The sequence below is a fragment of the Xylocopa sonorina genome, chromosome 18 (genome assembly GCF_050948175.1).
Source record: "Xylocopa sonorina isolate GNS202 chromosome 18, iyXylSono1_principal, whole genome shotgun sequence".
NCBI lineage: Eukaryota > Metazoa > Arthropoda > Insecta > Hymenoptera > Apidae > Xylocopa > Xylocopa sonorina.
Window position 1 is genome coordinate 2,074,367 of NC_135210.1, and position 22,993 is coordinate 2,097,359.

Below are 22,993 nucleotides of genomic sequence, written 5' to 3' on the forward strand. Positions count from 1 at the left end.
TCAGTCTTTTTAATGTGAAACTGATCTTACACTGTTTAACGAATTTTCAATTTTTTCATTACTTTATCGTTTATATTTTTATTTGATTTATATAAATCTTCTTAAAGTTCTCACTTAGATATTAAGTGAAATTAAAATACGATAAGAGAGTACACCATTGTTATCTGAGAACCGAAAAGCAAGAACATTCTTCGTTCAGCGTTAAATAATGGGTTTGGCAAGTTTTTCCAGTACGAAAAGAAAGAGAAAGATTTCTTCTTTTAGTGTACAGTTCTGTGCAAAAGTCTTGCACTGAGTCTTCAGTCTTTTTAATGTGAAACTAATCTTGCACAGTTTAACGAATTTTCAATCGTTAATATTTTCATTTGATTTATATAAATCTTTTTAAACTTCTTACTTATAATATTAAGTGAAATTAAAATACGATCAACTTTCAATCAAATTCAAATTATGTCACAAAATGTAAGAAGTAAGTTTTAAACAAAATTATTTCACTGTTCTCTGAAAAAAAATTACTGTCGCAAGGAGTGCCAAAATTTGATGTAACTGCGCTCAAAATTAATTATTTGTTCGATGGATACTCCAAAACCTTTGCACACAGCTGTATAATCGTTACAAACCAAGCTAAGAAGATTAAACTTTACAACACGTGTCCTCATAACAGCCATCGTTGGAAAAAGAAACGATATAATCTGATACTTTCGAACGTACTGCGAAGGATTTCCGGATCTCGTGGCTCAATTTCTCCTCGATATTAGCCAGAAGAGTAAATCTGACGAGGGCGAATGCGCTCGCGAGTCCACAGTCGACTCTTTCGCGAGGACGCCTCCATTTTCCCTGTCTCGACAAAGGTAAACCAGAAAATATCGACGAACTCGATAATTAGCAGAATTAAACGGCTTTCTCTGGCTCGACACGACGGATCGCGAAATAATCGTACGATCCTTGCCTCGAAGGTCCATCGTTGCTTGTTTTACCAATCAGATGAGGAGGATTTGTGTGGTGTTCGATCGCCATTCAGAAATAACACGCAGAGTGTCGGATTTGTGGTGCGTGTGCGCGCGTGAACGCGAGAGATCTTCCAATAATAAAAAGAAAAAACAAAAGAACCGAGAAACACGACGTTCGAATTGCGAAATTGATCATTCTCGATCCAAGGACGAAGCTTTGCGCAACTTCGAATTCTTCTCCGCGTTTCTTCGAACTTACGAACAAATGATCGTTAATTCGAAAGAAATTTCTCGACAGTTCGTCGCAAAGTAGTTAAATGATCAACTTGACGATCCAAGGAGAACGCGATGGTGCTGTTCTTACCTGTGAACGACGTTCGCCAGCAGGTCGTTGTGCCGCAATCTATAATCCACGTCCACCTTTTGATAATTCACCGTCAAAGTGCCTGCGCGGATGCACCGCTCGTACTCTTCCGCCGGATGTGCGCGGAACTCTCTGGCGAACACCTCGAGGATCTTCTCGCCCACCCATCTCCCCTTCGTGAACGTGGTGAAGGTGAAGTAATAGGGGTAGACTTTCCGTAGTCCTGTTGAACAAGTGGAACACCGTCTAATTAAATTCACTTCCGCCACGGGACCATTTTAATTATGATAACGCAATGTAAATTGCGCAACGGACTCTTAATTAACCTATTCGCTGCGCCAGCGCACAATTTTGATTGCATTGGTATTGCAATTTCTGTTTGAAGTTTTTGCGTTTACATATAAGCTTGCCCCTGCATTCTTTCCTCTTGCAGTGCAAGAAAATTGACGTTAAAAAAAGAGACACGTTTAAAATGGAACAACTAAATTGCTGTTAGCAAGCAGCAAGGCCCTGTCATCTACGAGTATACTCGTTGTTGCGTCCTTAATTTCTCCTCGCTTACTTGCGAGGATAGAATATCTCGCATGACTTTTTGCTGGTAGGATTTTGACTGCTATTGCTGGTTGATGAGTGCCAAGGAAAGGAAGAGTTTTCAATAAATCCAACTCGATATGTTTGGTTGCCTTAGTTAGCCTTGGTATAATTTCACACTGGTTGATGAGTGCCAAGGAAAGGAAGAGTTTTCAATAAATCCAACTCGATATGTTTGGTTGCCTTAGTTGGCCTTGGTAGAATTTGACACTGCTTTATTTTACAAAAATGTACACTTATATACAGATTCGTAGTTCAGGAGTCAGCCAATCAACGAGCTGCTTGATTCCAAGATGGTGGTGGTCGCAACCTTCCAGTAGGGGTAGAACCACGAAACACAACAGTTAGGGTAACCTATTCGAGGCTATTTGACCTAACAGGACCCGTGATTGGGATTTTTGGGTTTATGATACGTCAATAGTTATTAAAGAGAAACTTTAAGAGATAAACTAAGTTTTCTAGCAACCTTTTAATGCCTTAATCCCTTCTGGTTAAGAAGTTAATCAGAAAAAGTGATAAACAGAAAGTGGGATTCTTCAAAAATAAGTAATTATATGCGAGCATAGCATAAACTTTGTTCGACCATATGTTTCGAGATTGGGTATTTTTGGGTTCATGATACGTCAATAGCTATTAAAGAGAAACATTAAGAGGTAAACTAAGTTTTCCAGCAACCTTTTAATGCCTTAATCCCTTCTGGTTAAGAAGTTAATCAGAAAAAGTACTAAACAGAAAGTGGGATTCTTCAAAAATAAGTAATTATATGCGAGCGTAGCATAAACTTTGTTCGACCATATGTTTCGAGTACGGAACACTCGTGGTTGGCAGCGAATGGGTTAAATACGCGCTGCCATTGCAGGTTCGTTTTTCGTGGAACAGCAATAATTGCGAGTAATTCGAGATGGTTCGATTATCGAAACGATCTCGCAGAGGCGACTCGATTGGAAATAATCCTCGCGTCGTCCTTCTGCCGCGCGGTTGTTAACGGATTCCAATACCTTCAACCTTTACATCGCGATCAATCGATCGTTCATTAATTCATCGTCGCGATTACATTACCATTCGACGTTCCTCCTCAACGCGATTAAAGACCATTCACCGTCTCGTAAAGCAACGCGTTACGAGCCTATCCATCGCCATGGCAAATCGATGGAAAAACAAAGCCAACCACCCTCGCGCGAGATTCCATCGAATCGAATGGGAGATCGTCAGAGTAGCTCGCATTATTCGAATAAAACATTTTGCAAACGCGAACGACCGAATGATGCATCGTTTTATACGCTCATCAATTACCTCGCAATAACAACCGTTCGATCGCAGCGAGCGATCGTAAAATCCATCAGAGTCAGCGTTAAATGCTTTCTAAAATAATGCGCACGAGAAACAATTTACATGGACAACATTCCATCGAGATTGAAGCACGTATTGTTTCGTCTCTCCTCGATCGTTTCAGAACGAGCGTAACATTCGAAAAGCTCGCGGACTCAACAAGTGAACCAGCCAGAAAGATGAATCGAATCGACGCCTCGTCGAGGCGGCTCGATAATCTCGACGCGACGCGGACGTGAAGCTCGTTAGCCACGCTCGTAGCGTTTTACGCAAGCGAAACGAGCTCGATCGCGTTATTAAAACCTTTAAATAGTGGCGCGATTGTTTCGTAATTAATTACGAATTGGCACGCGGGCCAGCCGTAACAGGTACACGGACGACCGTGCGACGAAAATAAAGCCACGGCTCGCGCCAATCGCGTAAATCACAATAAAACGCGCGGACAGAGCGAGTCTGCTCTGCGTCGACCAACGATCGTCATCGTCCATCCCTTCTCTTCGAACAACTCACGACAGAGACGCGAGAACCACTTTCGCGTTCGATGGATCCGTTTCAGAACGACTGCTGACCATCCCCTCCTCTTTGGCGCAAAGCTTCGAAATCGAAGAATGGATTTTTCAAAGGATCACTGCTGGTCAGCCGGAACATTGAAAACCGCTCGTGTGATTCGAGTTACGTGCGAGACAACGGGTGGATTGATTTCTTTTCTTTTTTTTTTTAGGGTCACTGGGTTTTTGTTCAATGCGATTGGCGAAGAATGCTGGGAATTACTTTTGTATTGGCTTTGGTTTGGAGTTAAGGTTTAATTGGGGGATGTTATTTGGGACGTGAAAGTGATTTTGGGTCTAGTGATGAGATTAGTAAGCGCTAATTTGTATTCTCTGTAAATACCAGTTGGTGAAAGGGTAATCGAGGCCTTCTTTTAGGAATGCTAAAGAGTTTAAAGAGAAAAATGAAGAGGAAAATAAGCTTAACGTATACTTTGACACTCCAAATAAACCTAAGATATCAAATATACGTAATTGACGCCTCCATCAACGCTAAGCTTATTTCTTTTTCTTCTATTTTTCTCACTATCTACTAAATTATATTTGATTATAAACAAATTATTTCCCTTCCTTAGGAAAGCTAAAAAGTTTAAAGAAAAATAAGTTTAACGTATACTTTGACATTCCAAATAAACCCAAGACACCAAGTATATGTAATTGACGCCTCCATCAACATTAAGCTTATTTCTTTTTCTTCTATTTTTCTCACTACCTACCAAATTATATTTGATTATAAACAAATTACTTCCCTTCCTTAGGAATGCTAAAAAGTTTAAAGAGAAAAATGAAGAAGAAAATAAGCTGAAGAAAATAAGTATAATTTGACACTCCAAATAAACCTAAAACATCAAGTATACGTAATTGACGCCTTCATCAGCACTAAGTTTATTCATTTTTTCTCTATTTTTCTCCCTACCTGCCAAATTAGATTTAATTGTAAACAAATTACTCAAAGCTCTCTTCTTCACTCAATCTGTTGTATTTTTTAAAAAATCTTCTTCAATCCTATCCATATGATTCCCAATTAAAAGATACAAGAACTCCAAGTGTCTACAGAACAAAATAAACAGCGTTTCAGACGCCTCCATCAACACTAAATTTATTTCTTTATCTTCTATTTCTCTCACCACCTATCAAATTAAATTTAATTGTAAACAAATTACTCAAAGCTCTCTTCTCCACTCAATCTGCCGTATTTTTTAAAAAATCTTCTTCAATCCTATCCATATGATTCCTAATTAAAAGATACAAGGACTCGAAGTGTTTACAGAACGCAATAAACAGTGCTTTTATTTCTTTTTCCTTTCTTTTTCTCCCTACCTATCAAATTAGATTTAATTGTAAACAAATTATTCAAAGCTCTCTTCTCCACTCAATCTGTTGTATTTTTTAAAAAATCTTCAATTCTATCCATATGATTCCCAATTAAAAGATACAAGAACTCGAAGTGTTTACAGAACGCAATAAACAGTGCTTTTATTTCTTTTTCCTTTCTTTTTCTCCCTACCTGTCAAATTAAATTTAATTGTAAACAAATTACTCAAAGCTCTCTTCTCCACTTAACCTGTCGTATTTTTTAAAAAATCTTCTTCAATCCTATCCATATGATGTCCAATAAAAAGATACAAGGACTCGAAGTGTTTACAGAACGCAATAAACAGTGCTTTTATTTCTTTTTCCTTTCTTTTTCTCCCTACCTGTCAAATTAAATTTAATTGTAAAAAAACTACTCAAAGCTCTCTTCTCTACTCAATCTGCCGTATTTTTTAAAAAATCTTCTTCAATCCTATCCATATGATTCCTAATTAAAAGATACAAGAACTCAAAGCGTTTACAGGACGAAATAAACAGCGTTTCAGATTCGAGGGTGGCATTCAGTTGAACTTCGAGGGTGGGTTGTTAAATGTATCGCGCACAATACGGGGATTTCACTGGAATCGATGAACATTCTCTTCAACACCGGATTACCGTATTCATACCGTCGTTGTTTATCACCATCAGATTATATAAACGAACGACAGTCCATTTACAATCCGAGTTACCGCGAATTTATAGCGCGCCGTATTATAACCGAGCGGATAATATGTACCAGCGAATTAATCGTTCTAATAACTCTGCAACTCCGTTAATGCACGCGTTCCTCGTCGACCGTTTCACGGACGAATCAGTGCGAATAGAGTTAACCCTCTGTAAGAAATATCGGGTAACAGGGTGCACGGGCGATCAACGAGGGCCGTGTGCATTTCCCTGCGGCATCGCCCCACTCCGGGGCCTTGTCTAAACATACGAATGGGCCATGACGTTGAGGGTGTCCTCGAGGCTAGTACGAATGGCCTAAGAAGGCATTCTTGTACGAACCTTCGGGTGAACCAGGAATAAATACGCCCAGTAAACGTTGAGCAATCGAGTTTTTACTTTATTCTCATCTACATCTTACACCTCCTATAACGCGGTACTCGTAGAACGCGGTTTCCATATAACTTGGAGGTGAAATTGCGACAGCCCTCCTATAACGCGGTTTCCGTTCAACAGCATCCCATAAGTTCTTTCCGCGCAGCCTACCAATGACTAGTAACTAGATATGTTTCTATAAACACGCCAGCTTATCTCATAGCTGCCTGCCACATCGGTTTCAGTCGTCTCAGAGCTCTTTCACGGTACATACATACGTTTTGTTGGTGACCAAGACTTTCTAAAATTTTTCTTATATGAACTCTTCAATTCAATGAAAATAATTTATACTTTATCTTGTCTCTTGTATTTATTGGTCTCCATATAACGCGGTACGAATCGTGTGATTTGTACTAAAATCGAAGTTTCTTATAGCACGGTTTCCATACAACGCGCTACGAATTAGCCTGGTTTCTACGGTTAAATCCGAGTTTCTTAGTTATAGGGGGGTTGACTGTAATTGACGAATCGATTGCACGCGACGACACGCGAGCTGCCTTAAAAAACGAACCTTCTCGAGCGATCCCTTCGCGAGATGCATTTCTCGCTTATACAACGCCGTAAACTAAACACCCTTGCTTTTATTCGCACGAAATTTCAGACGAAAAATCCATCCGCTGGAAAATGAAAGTTTAGCAGTCGACGTAGGAGGTCGAAGACGCGCAGGGTCGTAAACAGCGGAATACACGCGCGTATTTCATTCATAGCCTCGAATAAATGGTGTTACAGTGTTTTGTTGGTAGCGTTGTGTAACAGACGCTGTAAAGAGATATCGCAGAAAATTTGGAGCGAAATTAGTAATGAGAAAAAAAAGAACGCGATTATTTCTTTAAATTATTATGATGCGATCCAATTTTTTGTTTTTGGCGCGGATGGAGTTGTATGAGACACGTGGAGGGTGCATCGTGACTTCCGCTAAGTCATTCGCACGGAAACCAAGGAATGGGACGTTCCAGATGTTTTTTAGATTCTGCTAAGGATTTGTGTGGCTTGTTTTTTGATGTTTGTTGCGAAATAGTTGCGTGAAATAGATTTTGATACTCTTCTTCTATTGTTGCCTTTATTATTCAGTTTTCGAAGGAAGTTTGTACGATATGAGAGCAGACACTTGACAGAAAATCTGGAGTTCTCTTGCTTGAAGGAGAATAACGACGCGAATAAAGTCTACGCGTGTTTTTTTCTTTCAAAACCCTCTTTTCGCATTTTGAATTATTTTAATATAATAATGTAAAAACTAAAATGAATCTCGTGTTAAGAAATGGAATCCTGCATGCAAACTGCGAAAGAACATTCGTTAACACTTTTATTAATTATTAAAATTATTTAAATTATTTGTAAAATTATTTTAATTATTACAGTTTGACTTATTTCAATATGACAATGTAAAAACAAAAATGAATCTCGTGTTAAGAAATGGAATCCTGCATGCAAACTGCGAAAGAACATTCGTTAACACTTTTATTAATTATTAAAATTATTAGAATTATTTGTAAAATTATTTTAATTACTACATTTTGAATTATTTCAAAATGACAATGTAAAAACAAAAATGAATCTCGTATTCAAAAATAGAATCCTATCTACAATCTGCAAAAGAACATTCCTTAACACTTTTATTAATTATTAAAATTATTAGTAAAATTATTTTAATTATTACATTTTGAATGATTTCGATATGACAATGTAAAAACAAAAATGAATCTCGTATTCAAAAATAGAATCCTATCTACAATCTGCAAAGGAACATTCGTTAACACTTTTATTAATTATTATCGTACAAAAAAATGTAAATACTTTATGCTGTAAAAAATGAATAATATTAATTGAAGTGCAAACCTTTAACTATCTCGATGTAAAAAAAAAAAAGATGGACACTTTCAGAAAGAACAGCTGATATCTCGATGATCGCGAAGAATCACGAAACTCGGTTATTTCTTTGGAAATTGATTTCCATGGGAAAACAGCCGAAACGCGGATAAAGTTCGCGCCATTCTCTGAGCGGCCGCGAGAAGAAAAATACGAGCGAGGGTGGGAAAATAGAGGAAACTCTATTCCGCTGGCGAACGCAAAGTAGATTACTTCTAGCTTTCCGTTGGTGGCTCGTCTCGCTTGAAGAGAGCTGCTGTATCCGCTGGTCGGCCAGAAATTAATCCACCGCGCGCCAAACGGCCTCCTTTGATAATGCCAGCCGTGGTCTTTTACCGCGGACGCGTCGTCGTTCGTAACCTACAATTTCCGCCGCGTTGATTTCCGGCCAGGAGAAAAAGAAGGACGCGAAATAAACACGGGACCGCGTTGATTAACACTCCCGTTCAATCGACTCCGACGGATGGCCTTTCTTGCTGCTTGCTTGCTTTTTCTGCTCGCCTTCTGTTTAGCGAACGCGCGCCATCGAGAGATCACCTCTGAAATTTGAGAAAAACGAAGCTACGCCGCTACGAGCTTGTGAATTACTTTTTCTCTGCCACTCGCGAACACTGAACGAAGATCAGGCGATCTCTGCACATTTAAATTCCAGAAGTTCAGAATCAAAAGCGTACAGTCTGCAAATTTCAATGTTCAAACATTTTAAAAATCACCTTCTGTTTGGCGAACGCGCGCCACCTCTGAAATTTAAAAGAAACGAAGCTACAAGCTTGTCAATTACTTTTTCTCTGCCACTCGCGGACACTGAACGAAGATCAGGCGATCTCTGAACATTCAAATTCGAAAAACTCGGAATAAAAAGCACAGGAATAAATTTGCACAGTCTGCAAATTTCAATGTTGCAAAAATTTAAAAAATCGCCTTCTATTTGGCAAACACACGCCATTCGAGAGATCACCCTTGAAATTTAAAAGAAAGACACTGAAGAAGATCAAGCGATCTCTGAACATTCAAATTCGAGAAACTCAGAATCAAAAGCGGATCTTTGAACATTCAAATTCGAGAAACTGAGAATCAAAAGCGTACAGTCTGCAAATTTCAATGTTCAAACATTTTAAAAATCGCCTTCTATTTGGCGAACACACGCCATTCGAGAGATCACCTCTGAAATTGGAGAGAAACGAAGCTACGAGCTTGTCAATTACCATTTTTCCGCCATTCGCGGACACTGAACGAAGATCAGGCGATCTCTGAACATTCAAATTCGAGAAACTCAGAATCGAAAGCATACAGTCTGCAAATTTCAATGTTTCAAAAATTTTAAAAATCGCCTTCTGTTTGGCGAACGCGCGCCACCTCTGAAATTTAAAAGAAATGAACCTACGCTTCTGTCTTTCGTGGACCAGGCGATCTCTGAACATTTAAATCCCAGAAATTCAGAATCAAAAGCGTACAGTCTGCAAATTTCAATGTTCAAACATTTTAAAAATCGCCTTCTGTTTGGCGAACGCGCGCCACCTCTGAAATTTAAAAGAAACGAAGCTACGAGCTTGCCAATTACCATTTCTCTGCCACTTGCGGACACTGAAAGAAGATCAGGCAATTTCTAAATATTCAAATTCAAGAAACACAGAATCAAAAGCGTACAGTTAGCAAATATCAAACATTTGAAAAGTTTCGAACGATTCGTTTTTCTTGAAAATTAAAAAGTTTGCTCGTTTTACGGAAACATCTGAGAGTTCATAAAAAGTAAATATGCTTAAATTTTTCTTAGACTACCTAAAACTGGCACAAGTTCTACGCTTAAATTGAAAATTACTCTATTTAATCGCGCGCGTTGAACGTTCAAGTCCAGCACTTTATTTTTCTCTCGCGAAATTTCCGAATTTAGTAGCAGAAATGTCCATCAGACATGGTGACACGATTGAACCATCGCGCGACCATAGAATGGACCATTTTAATCGCCGTCCCATTAGCGCGGAGGGTCCCAGCGGGATGAGGTTACAAAGACAGTGCCAGAGACGGGCAAAGCGATCGTCGGACTTCATTCTCGCAATTAAAATCATTTTAATTAAACAGCCGGAAGCTGTTCGATCGGCTGGTCGAATCGAGACAGAAAGCCGTCCACTGCGAGGGCCTTTCTCGCCAGAAATAAAAGATTACCTTGCAATTTACGAAGCTGTTTCAATTCCAAGACAGTGCGTTGTTCTCTTCTTTCAGAATGGAGGAAGCACTCTAGCGAAGAACGATGGAAATTCGAGTGAACGAAGCGATATCATCGCGAGTTAGAGAAATTGTGGTAGCAATGAGCTTACGAGGGGAGCAGAAAGGTTTGTGGAGGAAGTACGAGGGCCTCTCTCGCCAGAAAAAAAAAGATTACCTTGCAATTTACGAAGCTGTTTCAATTCCAAAACAGTGCGTTGTTCTCTTCTTTCAGAATGGAGGAAGCACTGTAGCGAAAAACGATGGTAATTCTAAATACACAGCGTTTGGTCGCGGAGAAATCGAAACGAATTAGACAGCCAACGAGATTAATCGAAACTGAAGCGTCATGAACTTCGATTTGAAGTTGTACTTGAGTGTCAGCCAAAATAAAATGTAAAACAGTGTAATACTTCGTATTTAGAGTGAACGAATCGATATCATCGTGATTTACGAAGCTGTTTCAATTCCAAAACAGTGCGTTGTCCTCTTCTTTCAGAAACGAATTGGACAGCCAACGAGGTTATTCGAAAGTAAAGCATAATAAACTTCGATTGGAAGCTGTGTTCGAATGTCAGCCAAAATAAAATGTAAAACAGTACGATAATTCGTATTTAGAGTGAACGAATCGATATCATCGCGAGTTAGAGAAATGGTGGTAGCGTTGAGCTTGCGAGAGGAGAAGAAAGGTTTGTGGAGGAAGTACGAGGGCCTTTCTTGCCAGAAAAAAAAGATCACCTTGCAATTTACGAAGCTGTTTCGATTCCAAGACAGTGCGTTGTTCTCTTCTTTCAGAATGGAGGAAACACTCTAGCGAAGAACGATGGAAATTCTAAATACACAGCGTTTGGTCGCAGAGAAATCGAAACGAATTGGACAGCTACGAAGCAGCCAACGAAGTTAATCGAAAGTGAAGCATAATAAACTTCGATTCGAAGTTGTGTTCGAGTGTCAGTCAAAATAAATTGTAAAACAGTGTAATAATTCGTATTTACAGTGAACGAATCGATATCATTGCAAGTTAGAGAAGAAATTGTGGTAGCGTTGAGCTTATAAGAAGAGAAGAAAGGTTTGTGGAGGAAGTGCGAGGGCCTTTCTCGCCAGAAAAAAAAGATTACCTTGCAATTTACGAAGCTGTTTCAATTCCAAGATGATGCGTTGTCCTCTTCTTTCAGAAACGAATGGGACAGCCAACGAAGTTAATCGAAAGTGAAGCATAATAAACTTCGATTGGAAGCTGTGTTCGAATATCTGTCAAAATAAAATGTAAAACAGTGTAATAATTCGTATTTAGAGTGAACGAATCGATATCATCGTAATTTACGAAGTTGTTTCAATTCCAAAACAGTGCGTTGTCTTCTTCTTTCAGAAACGAATGGGACAGCCAATGAAGTTAATCGAAAATGAAGCGTGATGATCTTTTATTCGAAGTTGTATTCGAATGTTAGTCAAAATAAAATGTAAAACAGTGTAATAATTCGTAGTTAGAGTGAATGAATCGATATCATCGCGAGTTAGAGAAGAAATGGTGGTAGCGTTGAGCTTGCGAGAGCAGAAGAAAGGTTTGTGGAGGAAGTACGAGGGCCTCTCTCGTCAGAAAAAAAAGATCACCTTGCAATTTACGAAGCTGTTTCAATTCCAAGACAGTGCGTTGTTCTCTTCTTTCAGAATGGAGGAAACACTCTAGCGAAAAACGATGGTAATTCTAAATACACAGCGTTTGGTCGCGGAGAAATCGAAACGAATTAGACAGCCAACGAGATTAATCGAAACTGAAGCGTCATGAACTTCGATTCGAAGTTGTATTTGAGTGTCAACCAAAATAAAATGTAAAACAGTGTAATAATTCGTAGTTAGAGTGAACGAATCGATATCATCGCGAGTTAGAGAAATTGTGGTAGCGTTGAGCTTGCGAGAGGGGAAGAAAGGTTTGTGGAGGAAGTACGAGGGCCACGAAAGCTCCAAAGGAATTTGTTAGCCCCAGGACGGGATCAGATGGAGTACGTGGGCGGGTGGAGGTGAATCGATGGGCAAATCAAAGAAACAGCAGGCCAACGGAGAAAAATCAAGGAAAAGAAGGCTCCTCTGAATTCCGGGCCAATCGTCCGCGGAATTGCAGAGATCTGCGCGACCAGGAATTACCTGTGGAAACCAATCGGCTTCTTTCAACCGATTCAATCGGCCTACGAAGGAGACATCTCTCTCTCTTTCTCTCTCTCTTTGCCTAGTTCAACTGACGATGAATTCTGACCAAGAATTTGGACAAGCGAGGAGAAACTCGACGGAAGAAGATTGCAAAGATTACACGAGGGTGAAAGAAATGATCTTTGAAGTAACTTTGGGACGATCTGTCGAGTTCTGGGACACTCTGTATATGCGTAATTCAATTTTAGGAAGGCTTTAGGTGTAGTAGCAATATTTTAATTCCTTGCATTATAAATATGTATAATATCACTACAAATTAATATAATAATCAATTTTTTATAACTTACAGGACACTTTTTAAGACTTACATCGACATCTTTAGACTTGAAAGGCTCTAAATGTAGTAGCTATATTTTAACCCCTTGCATTACTACAGGACATTTTTTAAAACTTAGATTGACATCTTTAGACTTGAAAGGCTCTAAATGTAATAGCTATATTTTAACCCCTTGCATTACTACAGGATATTTTTTAAAACTTAGATTGACATCTTTAGGCTTGAAAGGCTCTAAAGGTAGTAACAATATTTTAACACCTTGCATTACGAATACGTATCGCTACAAATTAATATAATAATCAATTTCTTATAACTTGCAGGATGTTTTAAGCCGTAGATTGACATCTTTAGACTTGAAAGGCTCTACTAAATGTAGTAACGAAATTTTAACCCCTTGCATTACGAATATGTATTACTACAAATTAATATAGTAATCAATTTTTTATAACTTGCAGGACATTTTTTAAGACTTAGATTGACATCTTTAGACTTAAAAGGCCCTAAATGTAGTAGCTATATTTTAACCCCTTGAATTACTACAGGACATTTTTTAAGACTAAGATTGACATCTTTAGACTTGAAAGGCTCTAAATGTAGTAACAATATTTTAATCCCTTGCATTACGAATATGTATCACCACAAATTAATATAATAATCAATTTTTTCATAACTTACAGGACATTTTTTAAAACTTAGATCGACATCTTCGAATTTGAAAACTCGCTTACTATTTTTAACCCTTTGCACTCGGCTCTTTCTCGTACATTAACAGTAAAAGCTATTGCCAAAGTAGCTAAAATAGTAATAGTTTCTAGCGTTAATTCCAGCAGTAGAAAATTTCCATTTCAGTACAAAACTTGAGGGATGCACGCGTTTTTGAAAAAGCTGCAGTGGAATAAGTTTAACCACCGTAGATCAGTAATCAATGTTGATGTCCCCTCAGAAGGAACATACGTTCGTACTCGGCTCTTTCTCGTACATTAACAGTAAAAGTTATTGCTAAAGTAGCTAAAATAGTAATAGTTTCTAGCGTTAATTCCAGCAGTAGAAAATTTCCATTACAGTACAAAACTTGAGGGATGCACGCGTTTTTGGAAAAGCTGCGGTGAAATAAGTTCAACCACCATAAACCTGTAATCAATGCTGATGGAATATCCGAGTGCAAAGAGTTAAAACCGCGGAGATCTGCTCGAAAAAGAAAGAAAAGTAAATCAGTAATCAACGCTAATGTCCCCTCAGAGGGAACATCCGATTGCAAAGGGTTAATAACACTAATATCCTCCTTAAATTACAATTAGATAACTCTGCTTACATATACAGAATCATATTAACAAATACCAAATACAAACGTTACACACAATTTACCACATCAAAGCTTGCCAAAATCCCCCAAACGAAAGATTAAAACATCCTCCCTCGAAAGCAGACATCGTCGCCAACGACGATACCCTAAATAACACCGTCGACGATTCGATCAGCCTCTCTCGAGCGGATCGAATCTGGAGCAGCCATGCGCCAGTGAAAGGGGACCAACGACGAAGAAACCAGCGGAAGGGTGATCGACGCGAAATCGAGCACGATTCCCGCGGTTTAAGGACCAAGCCTGGTGGCTCGCTCTCGACGAAATAAAGAGGCTAGCCAGGAGGGAGAGCGGGTGTGGCGACCAATGAAAGGGAAAGAAGAATGGAGAGCTGGCTTTAGCGGGGCCAGAACACTCCAGCACGAGGATCTGGATTACGAGGCGAGGGTGGAACGTGCCAAGAGGCGCGAAACCGTCGACACGGGGCTGAGGAGATTCAGGTTCGCTCGAAGGGCGATGGAGGTGGCGCTGGCGGAAATTCCGTGGCTTCTTCGCCGCGAGATCGCAGTCTCGTCGTCGTCGACGGATGGTTCCTCGTCAGAGGGGCGGGAGAGACGGTTTGGCGGAAGGGAGAGGGGCAGAGAGGCGCGAGAAGAGATCGTCGAGGAGACAATGCATCGTCCTCGAATGCGACGCGAGTTTAAGCCTCCTCGAGGAGAGGAGACTGACAAAGTTCCCGAGCACCAGCGCCAGGAAACGCTTTACGCCGTCCCGTCCCGCCCAAATAGAAGGTTTCGAGGCTCGTTCCCATTCACGAGATTCATTAGAGCGGACACGGGATTCTCCACTTTCGAGACGGTGTAATTAACGAAACTGTTGTCAACAGTGCCGTAGCCCAATGATGCCTCGTAGGAAAATTTATTGGCCATGTTGCTCGCAAATCTATCGAACGAACGCTGCTGACATCGTGGATACCCTCCAGTGTCCCCATGTTTCACGCGTTTAATTAAAACCTGGGCAAATCCTTGTTCGCGATTTGAATCTGTCCCTCGTGAACCGTGTCATAGTATCGTACCACCATTTTTACAGACGCAAACAGCTGTTACAGCGAGTGTACACGCGTTCATTCGAATACCAGAAGGTTATATCTTTTCTATTCAGAAATGATAGAAGGCTCTTAGAAATTACAATCTTTCGAAATCCCTTTCGATTCTCCGCCCCAATGTTCGTTCCTGCGTTGGACGCGAACCTTCGAATCCCCACAGAGCAATTCTCTCCATCGAAACTGGTGAAGCCATCCCCAGAAACGCGCTACAAACGACCACTAAATTCCGGGGACTCATAAAACATTGGATCCCCCAAACGCGAGATATGTTTCGTCCCCTACCACGATCGAATATCGAACGCAATGTGAATCGAGGGATACAGCGTCGATGACGATGGTCCATGCTTTCATATTTGTACCGTTTATTTGTAATTTATTTGTAATTCTCTGATGGAGTTTCGAGGAAACTTTTAACTGATCTGTCTGACCAATTCGACTTGTTCTACTGCGTCCTATGGTTAACTTTAGCTCGAAACTCACTGAATGCTAGAAGTTATGACAGTGCATTAAATGTTCGTTTTTGAAACAGTTTGGATGACACTTTGGAAGTCGATAGTTTTCGAGAATGACAGTATGTTAAATAATGTAATGTAAATTCGTTAATATTAACCCTTTGCGCGTTTGACGAGTTTTTGGGTCAGGTGGCACTGCAACGCCAGATAATCTCACGTGTAAATGAATTTATGCAAGAATTAGCATACGAAAGTGTTATATTTTGATATATTATCTGCGTTTGCGCTTTGAGAAAGATAATTATCGAAGTTTAAGCTCTGTAGTGGTATTTTACATAAACACTTACCAAGGTATTCTGAGTTGCCAGGATTTTATGGGTCATTGCTGCTACTTCTGGATTCACTGTCATTTACACTAATTTTTCTATTTTTCACACCAGATACGTAATTACTGTTCACACTTGCTCTACCACCAATTTAACCAGTTAACTGTGTTTCACGAGTATACTCGTAGTGACCATTGGCTCGATTCTGGCGACACAAAACAGTGCGCACTCTCGAACGAGGGCGCCACAGTTGACTGGTTAATCATGATCGATTCAAAATCAAACTCGTCTTAACCAGTTAACTGCGGTATTTAGTTTCAGAAATCGTCTACAAAGCGCGTAATTCAAATCAAGCAATGACGAGAATACGAAATACTCCTATTATACATTTCACGAGAAAAGTAAAACGAGGAAGGCTTTTACATTTTCATTTGACAAGAATTATACTCACCAATCGCAACAAAATAAAGTTTTATACACGTCGAACGCAGTTAACTGGTCAAGACTTGTGCTCAAACGAGTGCTGCAAAATTGCGCGACAAATGTGCTTGCTACGACTGTCGAAACTGTACTAACGCTAGACACATCGTATTCAGGACTACAATCGTAAAGGAATTTTACGTCACAATGTCACTTTCCAACCAAAGACATAAACAGCCTAAGAAATCAATAGTTCGCATCTATCAACTGGAGATAACGAAATCCAGCGTAAACACAGTCACTCGAGTTGCCATGCGAAACATTGTGGCGAATAAGAGTCGTCATTCAAGCGTAAAGGGTTCAAAATTTGAACGAAGAAATTTGCGAGTGGATTTTAAAAATGTTGTTCTCCAAGAAAACGAAAATCCTTAAAGGTTTTATTACAGTTATATTGCGAGCACAAAAAGTTAAGAATTTAAACGCAAAAACTTGCGAATGGATTTTAAAAATATTGTTCTCTAAGAAAACGAAAATTCTTCAAGTTTTGCTAAATAATAACATCTTCTACAATATTTATTACAATTATATTGCAAGCACAAAAAGTTAAGAATTTAGACGCAGAAATTTGCAAGTGGATTTTAAAAATATTGTTCTCTAAGAAAACGAAAATTCTTCAAGGTTTGCTAGATAATAACATCTTCTACAATAATTATTACAATTATATTGCAAGCACAAAAAGTTAAGAATTTAAACGCAAAAACTTGCGAATGGATTTTAAAAATATTGTTCTCCAAGAAAACGAAAATCCTTCAAGGTTTGCTAAATAATAACATCTTCTACAATATTTATTACAATTATATTGAAATTTCGAGTAAAAGCAATTACAAAAAGAGCCATAAATCCCAAAGCAGGACCTCGTCCAGTCAATTAACCAGCAAACCAGTTATCAGTTCCAGCAACAATTCGCAGCGATACCAGCGACTCGTGTTACGCGCGATAATTACGCGGTATCTAATAATTAAGTTCAATCATCCCTGAAACAGGACACCAAAATCCACGCGTTCCTCGACGATGCCAGGTCGCTTCAAAACCCAAGCAGATCGCGATCAATCCCCGAATTTTTCACCATCAGAATATGGGCGCGATAGGAGCTGGTACGCGCGTTCGATTACACATCGTCGAGTGTATTTAATTGACGAAGGGACCGACGTATCGGATTTCCATCGAACGCGAACCTCGATGGAAATTCCATGGGGGCTGTTAGACCCATATTTCGCAATTACTCGTCGGAAAGATAATATCGCGAATCGCAGTTTCGAGGTATCGAATGTAATATTCCGTTTATTCTTTTTCGAACGAGATACTTTGTCGAAATTATCCGCGCGATGCGGAGGTTATTAATTTATTAATTGATCGCGTTGCGATCGAGAGGGGTGAGTGGAGAACGAGAGGGAATATTATTCGAAGCTTGCAAAACGGACGAATTAACTTCGACGAGAATTGAAGGGGAAGATGCGTTGGCGTTTGTTTTAAAAATTACACGCGCGACAGTGAATGCGCGACGCGAGAATGGCGGGCGAGGAATTGGACTGCGCCAGTTCTCGTATTTGCCGAGCACAATGCGGCGTGCAAATTTGCGGACGCTCCATTGGCCGTCGAAATTGTTGATCGATAATGTCGCGCGACAAGATGTACGCCATAAGGGACAACAAAGACTCGAATATCCGGGGAGTGGAATGTATTCCTCTAAAGCGGCTATGCAATTAACACCCTTCCACGGGGGACATTGTTAACACGCCTATCTAGATTGTTTGGGGATGATAAATGCCGAAACGTCTGAAACATCATGCACACCGAACAATTTCGATGCGCTCCGCGGAGATTTACGAGCACGATCCTACAACGATCAAAACTACGATCGCGCCAGTCGTAATTGAGCCGTTTATTTTGAAAGTGACCTAACTCCATTTTTTCAACTTTTTGACGGTTACCATGGTTACACGTACAACTTTGTGTTATATATCAGTGAAGCATTTCAGGTTGCTTACATTCAAAGCAAATGCAATAAATTTTTCACACACAAGTTTTCGGAGTTAATCAGATAACTGAGCCGTGTAGCTTGAAAGTAGTGACGAAGGTAATTCCAATTAATAATTTTATTGTAAATGAAATGAGACAGGAAGATTTTGTATCAACAAAATTATTAGAAGACGCAATTTTTAAAAGGGTAAAGAATTCTGATGGAGAATCAGTAAACTGGCTAAGAATATGTTGGATGCGTTTCAGACATCAATGAATGAGAATGAAAATTTCAAAGTCCTGAATTTATTACCACGTCGTTTAGACCAAGAAAGTTCGCAAATATTGCATTGACACCATTGTATAAAAATATTAGACAAATTACAACAGCAAAATTAAAGGGCATAATTGACCTATTACGATACATACCACCAGAACATCATGATTTCTTCAAATCCCTTTCACACGCACAAAATGTAGACGAATAGTAAATTGTTTTGTAATAAATTTATGTTTGTAATTTTCTATGTTCTGTAATAAATTAAAAAATGTTTTGAATCGCATAAATCATGTTTCCGAAGTGTTTTCAACATATATAAAATAAATTCAGTAATGTTTTTTTTTTCAATTTGAAACATCTTAAATTATGTTGAATGGACTTGGGCACCTTGAAATTTTATAATGACTCTGGCTGTTAATTTGAAAGTGGCCCAACTCCATTGTTGATAAGAAAACGCACGTTATTTACTTAATAATTGCCACTATTTTAACAGGAACTTTAAATTTAACATCTTTAGATACGCTTAAGCAGTATAAATCATTAGTATCCTATACGTATATTTTTAAATTCATTGAAACGCAAAACTTTAAATATCTCGATTTCAAGATAAATGGAGTTAGGCCACTTTCAAAATAAGCGGCTCAATTATCGTAATTCCATTTCTGCGTTTCGTGGAGCACAGAATTTTAATTTCTTCTTTGCGTTATTATCGAACTGGAAGAAGAAAGTGGTTTACTATTGCACTGATTCACGTGTAACTTAATTTGCGAAAGTCAGAGGAATTATTTGACGTTTCGTGGAGCAAAGATTTTAACTTCTTCTTTATGTTATCATCGAACTGGAATAAGAAAATGGTTTACTATTGCGCTATGATTCATGTATAACTTAGTTTGCGAAAGTCAAAATAATTGTTTAGTGTTTCGTGGAGCAAAGAATTTTAACTCCTTCTTTACGTTATGATATTAAGTTACTGATTCACGTGTAACTTAATTTGCGAAAGTCAGAGGAATTATTTGGCGTTTCGTGGAGCAAAGAATTTTAAATTCTTCTTGGTGGTTTACTATTGTATTGATTCACGTGTAACTTAATTTGCAAAAGTCAAAATAATTATTTGGCGTTTCGTGGAGCAAAGATTTTAACTTCTTCTTTATGTTATCATCGAACTGGAATAAGAAAGTGGTTTACTATTGCGCTATGATTCACGTATAACTTAATTTGCGAAAATCAGAAAATTATTTAAGAATTGCTTGTTACATGGACCGTTTACTTTGAAAGTGGTGTAAGTATACATCAGTTTAGTAAAATACGCCTAAAACAAATTTATATAACCAAATTACATATTGATAAAACAGTAGAAACATTGCCAGACTTCATATAATTTGCTCAAATTTTTCAATTAACAAATATATAAACCTTTAATTTTCTCGAAACAGGAGAATGTGGACTTACACCACATACAAAATAAGTGGTCCACGTGTTGACTATACAATGTTAAACATTATAATAGCAAATAGAGAAATTTGAAAATGTCACGAGTCCTCTCACGTGTATTGATAAACCAGTAAAAACATTGCCAGACTTCATATAATTTGCTTAAATTTTTTAATCCACAAACATATTAACCTTTAATTTTCTGGAAACAGGAGAATATGGACTTACAACACATTCAAAATAAGTGGTCCACGTGTTGACTGTACAATGTTAAACATTATAATAGCAAATAGAGAAATTTGAAAATGTCACGAGTCCTCTCACGTGTATTGATAAACCAGTAAAAACATTGCCAGACTTCATTTTTTTAATCAACAAACATATTAACCTTTAATTTTCTGGAAACAGGAGAATATGGACTTACAACACATTCGAAATAAACGGTTCACGTGTTGACTTCAAAATGTTAAACATTATAATAGCAAATAGAGAAATTTGGAAATGTCACGAGTCCTCTCACGTGTATTGATAAACCAGTAAAAACATTGCCAGACTTCATTTTTTTAATCAACAAACATATTAACCTTTAATTTTCTGGAAACAGGAGAATATGGACTTATAACACATTCAAAATAAACGGTCCACGTGTCGACTGTACAATGTTAAACATTATAATAGCAAATAGAGAAATTTGAAAATGTCACGAGTCCTGTCACGTGTATTGATAAACCAGTAAAAACATTGGCAGACTTCATTTTTTTAATCAACGAACATATTAACGGTAACCATAACGGCCCACGTGTCGACTGTACAATGTTGAACATTATAATAGCAAATAGAGAAATTTGAAAATGTCAGGAGTCCTCTCACGTGTAAAAGAACGATTCGTCGCAGATGCGATCGTAAAAAGAAAAGCACGAGAGACGACACGGAAGACGAGCACTGTTCAACGATCGACCATAAATCATCGCGCAGATCAGACGCAGCTGATACAGTTAATGAAACTCTTTTCGAGTTACACTCGCGCAAAGGTATTCATCAGCGTTTCCCGGTATCAATTAAGAATATATCATATTCCTGGTATCGGTTATCAGCGATCTGTTCGCGGTACCGGCAGATCGACTTCGAAAGGGGCGCGCGAGATCGCCGCGATTTCTTCCGCCCCGTTCATGCAAATGCCAGTCATGTTTTACGACTTCCAACGAACCTCATCGCTGCTTTGGATTTTATTTCCCTATCGATCCTCTCGACGCTTCCATTTCCGCTGGAAAACAAATTAAAAGAAAAAAAAAACAAGTTCAAACTCATCGTTGCCACAGCGAAGCGAGCAGACGAAAGAAATTATTCCAATTTTTGTAATCTCGTGTTAAAATTAATTTTTTTACAGCTGTAACGAAGAAAATATAAAATTTATTCGAAGCTCCTGCGAGTTTTACGCGTACGAGTGACTAAAATCCTGCGAGTCGTTGCTAAACACCGGTTGTTCGATATTTTATTGTTTTATTCAATTGCAATTGTCGTTTATCACGCTGAGATGTATTATTAAACCTTGTCGAAGGAATTTATGGAAGTTTTGTTTGGTGTTTGGCAGAGAAAGGATCGTGCGTCAGAAATGGCTGACCCTTACCACTTAAGAGCGAAAACTACACACGCGTGTCTAATTAAATTTACAACTGATACTCTCTGTGCTTCACTGTCATTAGTCAGTAATACAAACAACATAATACCATACGCAATTTGATAAAATACTTGGACGCGAATCCATAGAATGCACGCTCTAATATCCAACGGAAGTAGTACAACTCAATATGTAATCAGACAGAGCCGTGCAGCCTGAAATTCGAATGCTCTGTGGCTGCGAAAAAAAAGGAGAAAAAAACTGTAGTCGCCTCTCGCATTTCGCGATATCGAAAGCGATCCTATTCTCCGTCGCGCGACCTCGAAACGTCAAAGGTAGGTGGAATGGTAAAACGCGGAAATGGTAAAACGCGATGGATCGCGAGCTGTCCATAAATTCCGCGATCAATGGCGTTTGGTAATTAAATGATCGTCCAAATATGGGCGACGGACAAATTTATACAGAGAAATTGGCCAGGAACGTATACATACGGCACTGGAGGCCTCGATCCCTCGAGTAGTACATTCTCCAGCTGGCCAAACAAGAATAATTGTCCGCGTCAGAGAAATTCATGGATGGCAGATATCGTTAAATATTTGCGTCGGTCGTTATCGAAACACGCCTTCGCCTGACCCTCCAATCACACGCTGTAGATATGGAAATTCCCTATTTTTCACCGTTAACCGCCTTTCGAGCCGCGGCTATGGACGATCGCGCTTTGTTTTCGCGGATGAGGTCGAAACGAAGGGCGATTTGCATTCCCCGCGAGCGCAACGAAAAAAAAAAAAACGAGGCAAAGCAAACAGAACAGCAACAGCCACAAAACTGAGCGAAAAACCAACCGCCGTTCGAATTCTTCTAGGTTTATTCCGATCCTTATTTCGATTGCAAATTTTATGGAGAATTAATTGTGCAGGGGTCGAGCTTTGAATAATGCAAGGCCACTGGTTTCGAGACTTTCGAATACACGCGTGTACTATCCCACTTAAATTACGAATTAACGATATTATTTGCTGTCAAAGTGGATTTTCTCATATCGAAATGAGGATTAATTTTTCATTTTACGTACCAGCTGTTTACTTTGAAAGTCGATTTATGTTTAAATTGAGATATTCAAGAGTTTGCGCTTCAATGAAAGTCAAATTTAGAATTGCTTTTAAAATAATAGCAATTATAAGTTTTCTTCTCAAGAAAGGACTTAAGTCGCTCTTAAAATTAACAACAAGATTGCTCATCGAATTTGAAGCAACCCAAATCCA

General features: G+C 38.9%; 1 protein-coding gene across 2 annotated transcripts in view; it reads right to left on the reverse strand.

The window, feature by feature from the left end:
* Window positions 1-22,993, reverse strand: part of LOC143431553 (pseudouridylate synthase RPUSD2) — a 278,936-nt gene that overhangs the window by 49,427 nt on the left and 206,516 nt on the right. For both annotated transcript variants that reach the window (XM_076908376.1, XM_076908375.1), the window contains exon 4: window positions 1,315-1,537. In XM_076908376.1, coding sequence (XP_076764491.1) covers window positions 1,315-1,537 — 223 coding nt within the window. The remainder of the gene's footprint in view (window positions 1-1,314; window positions 1,538-22,993) is intronic.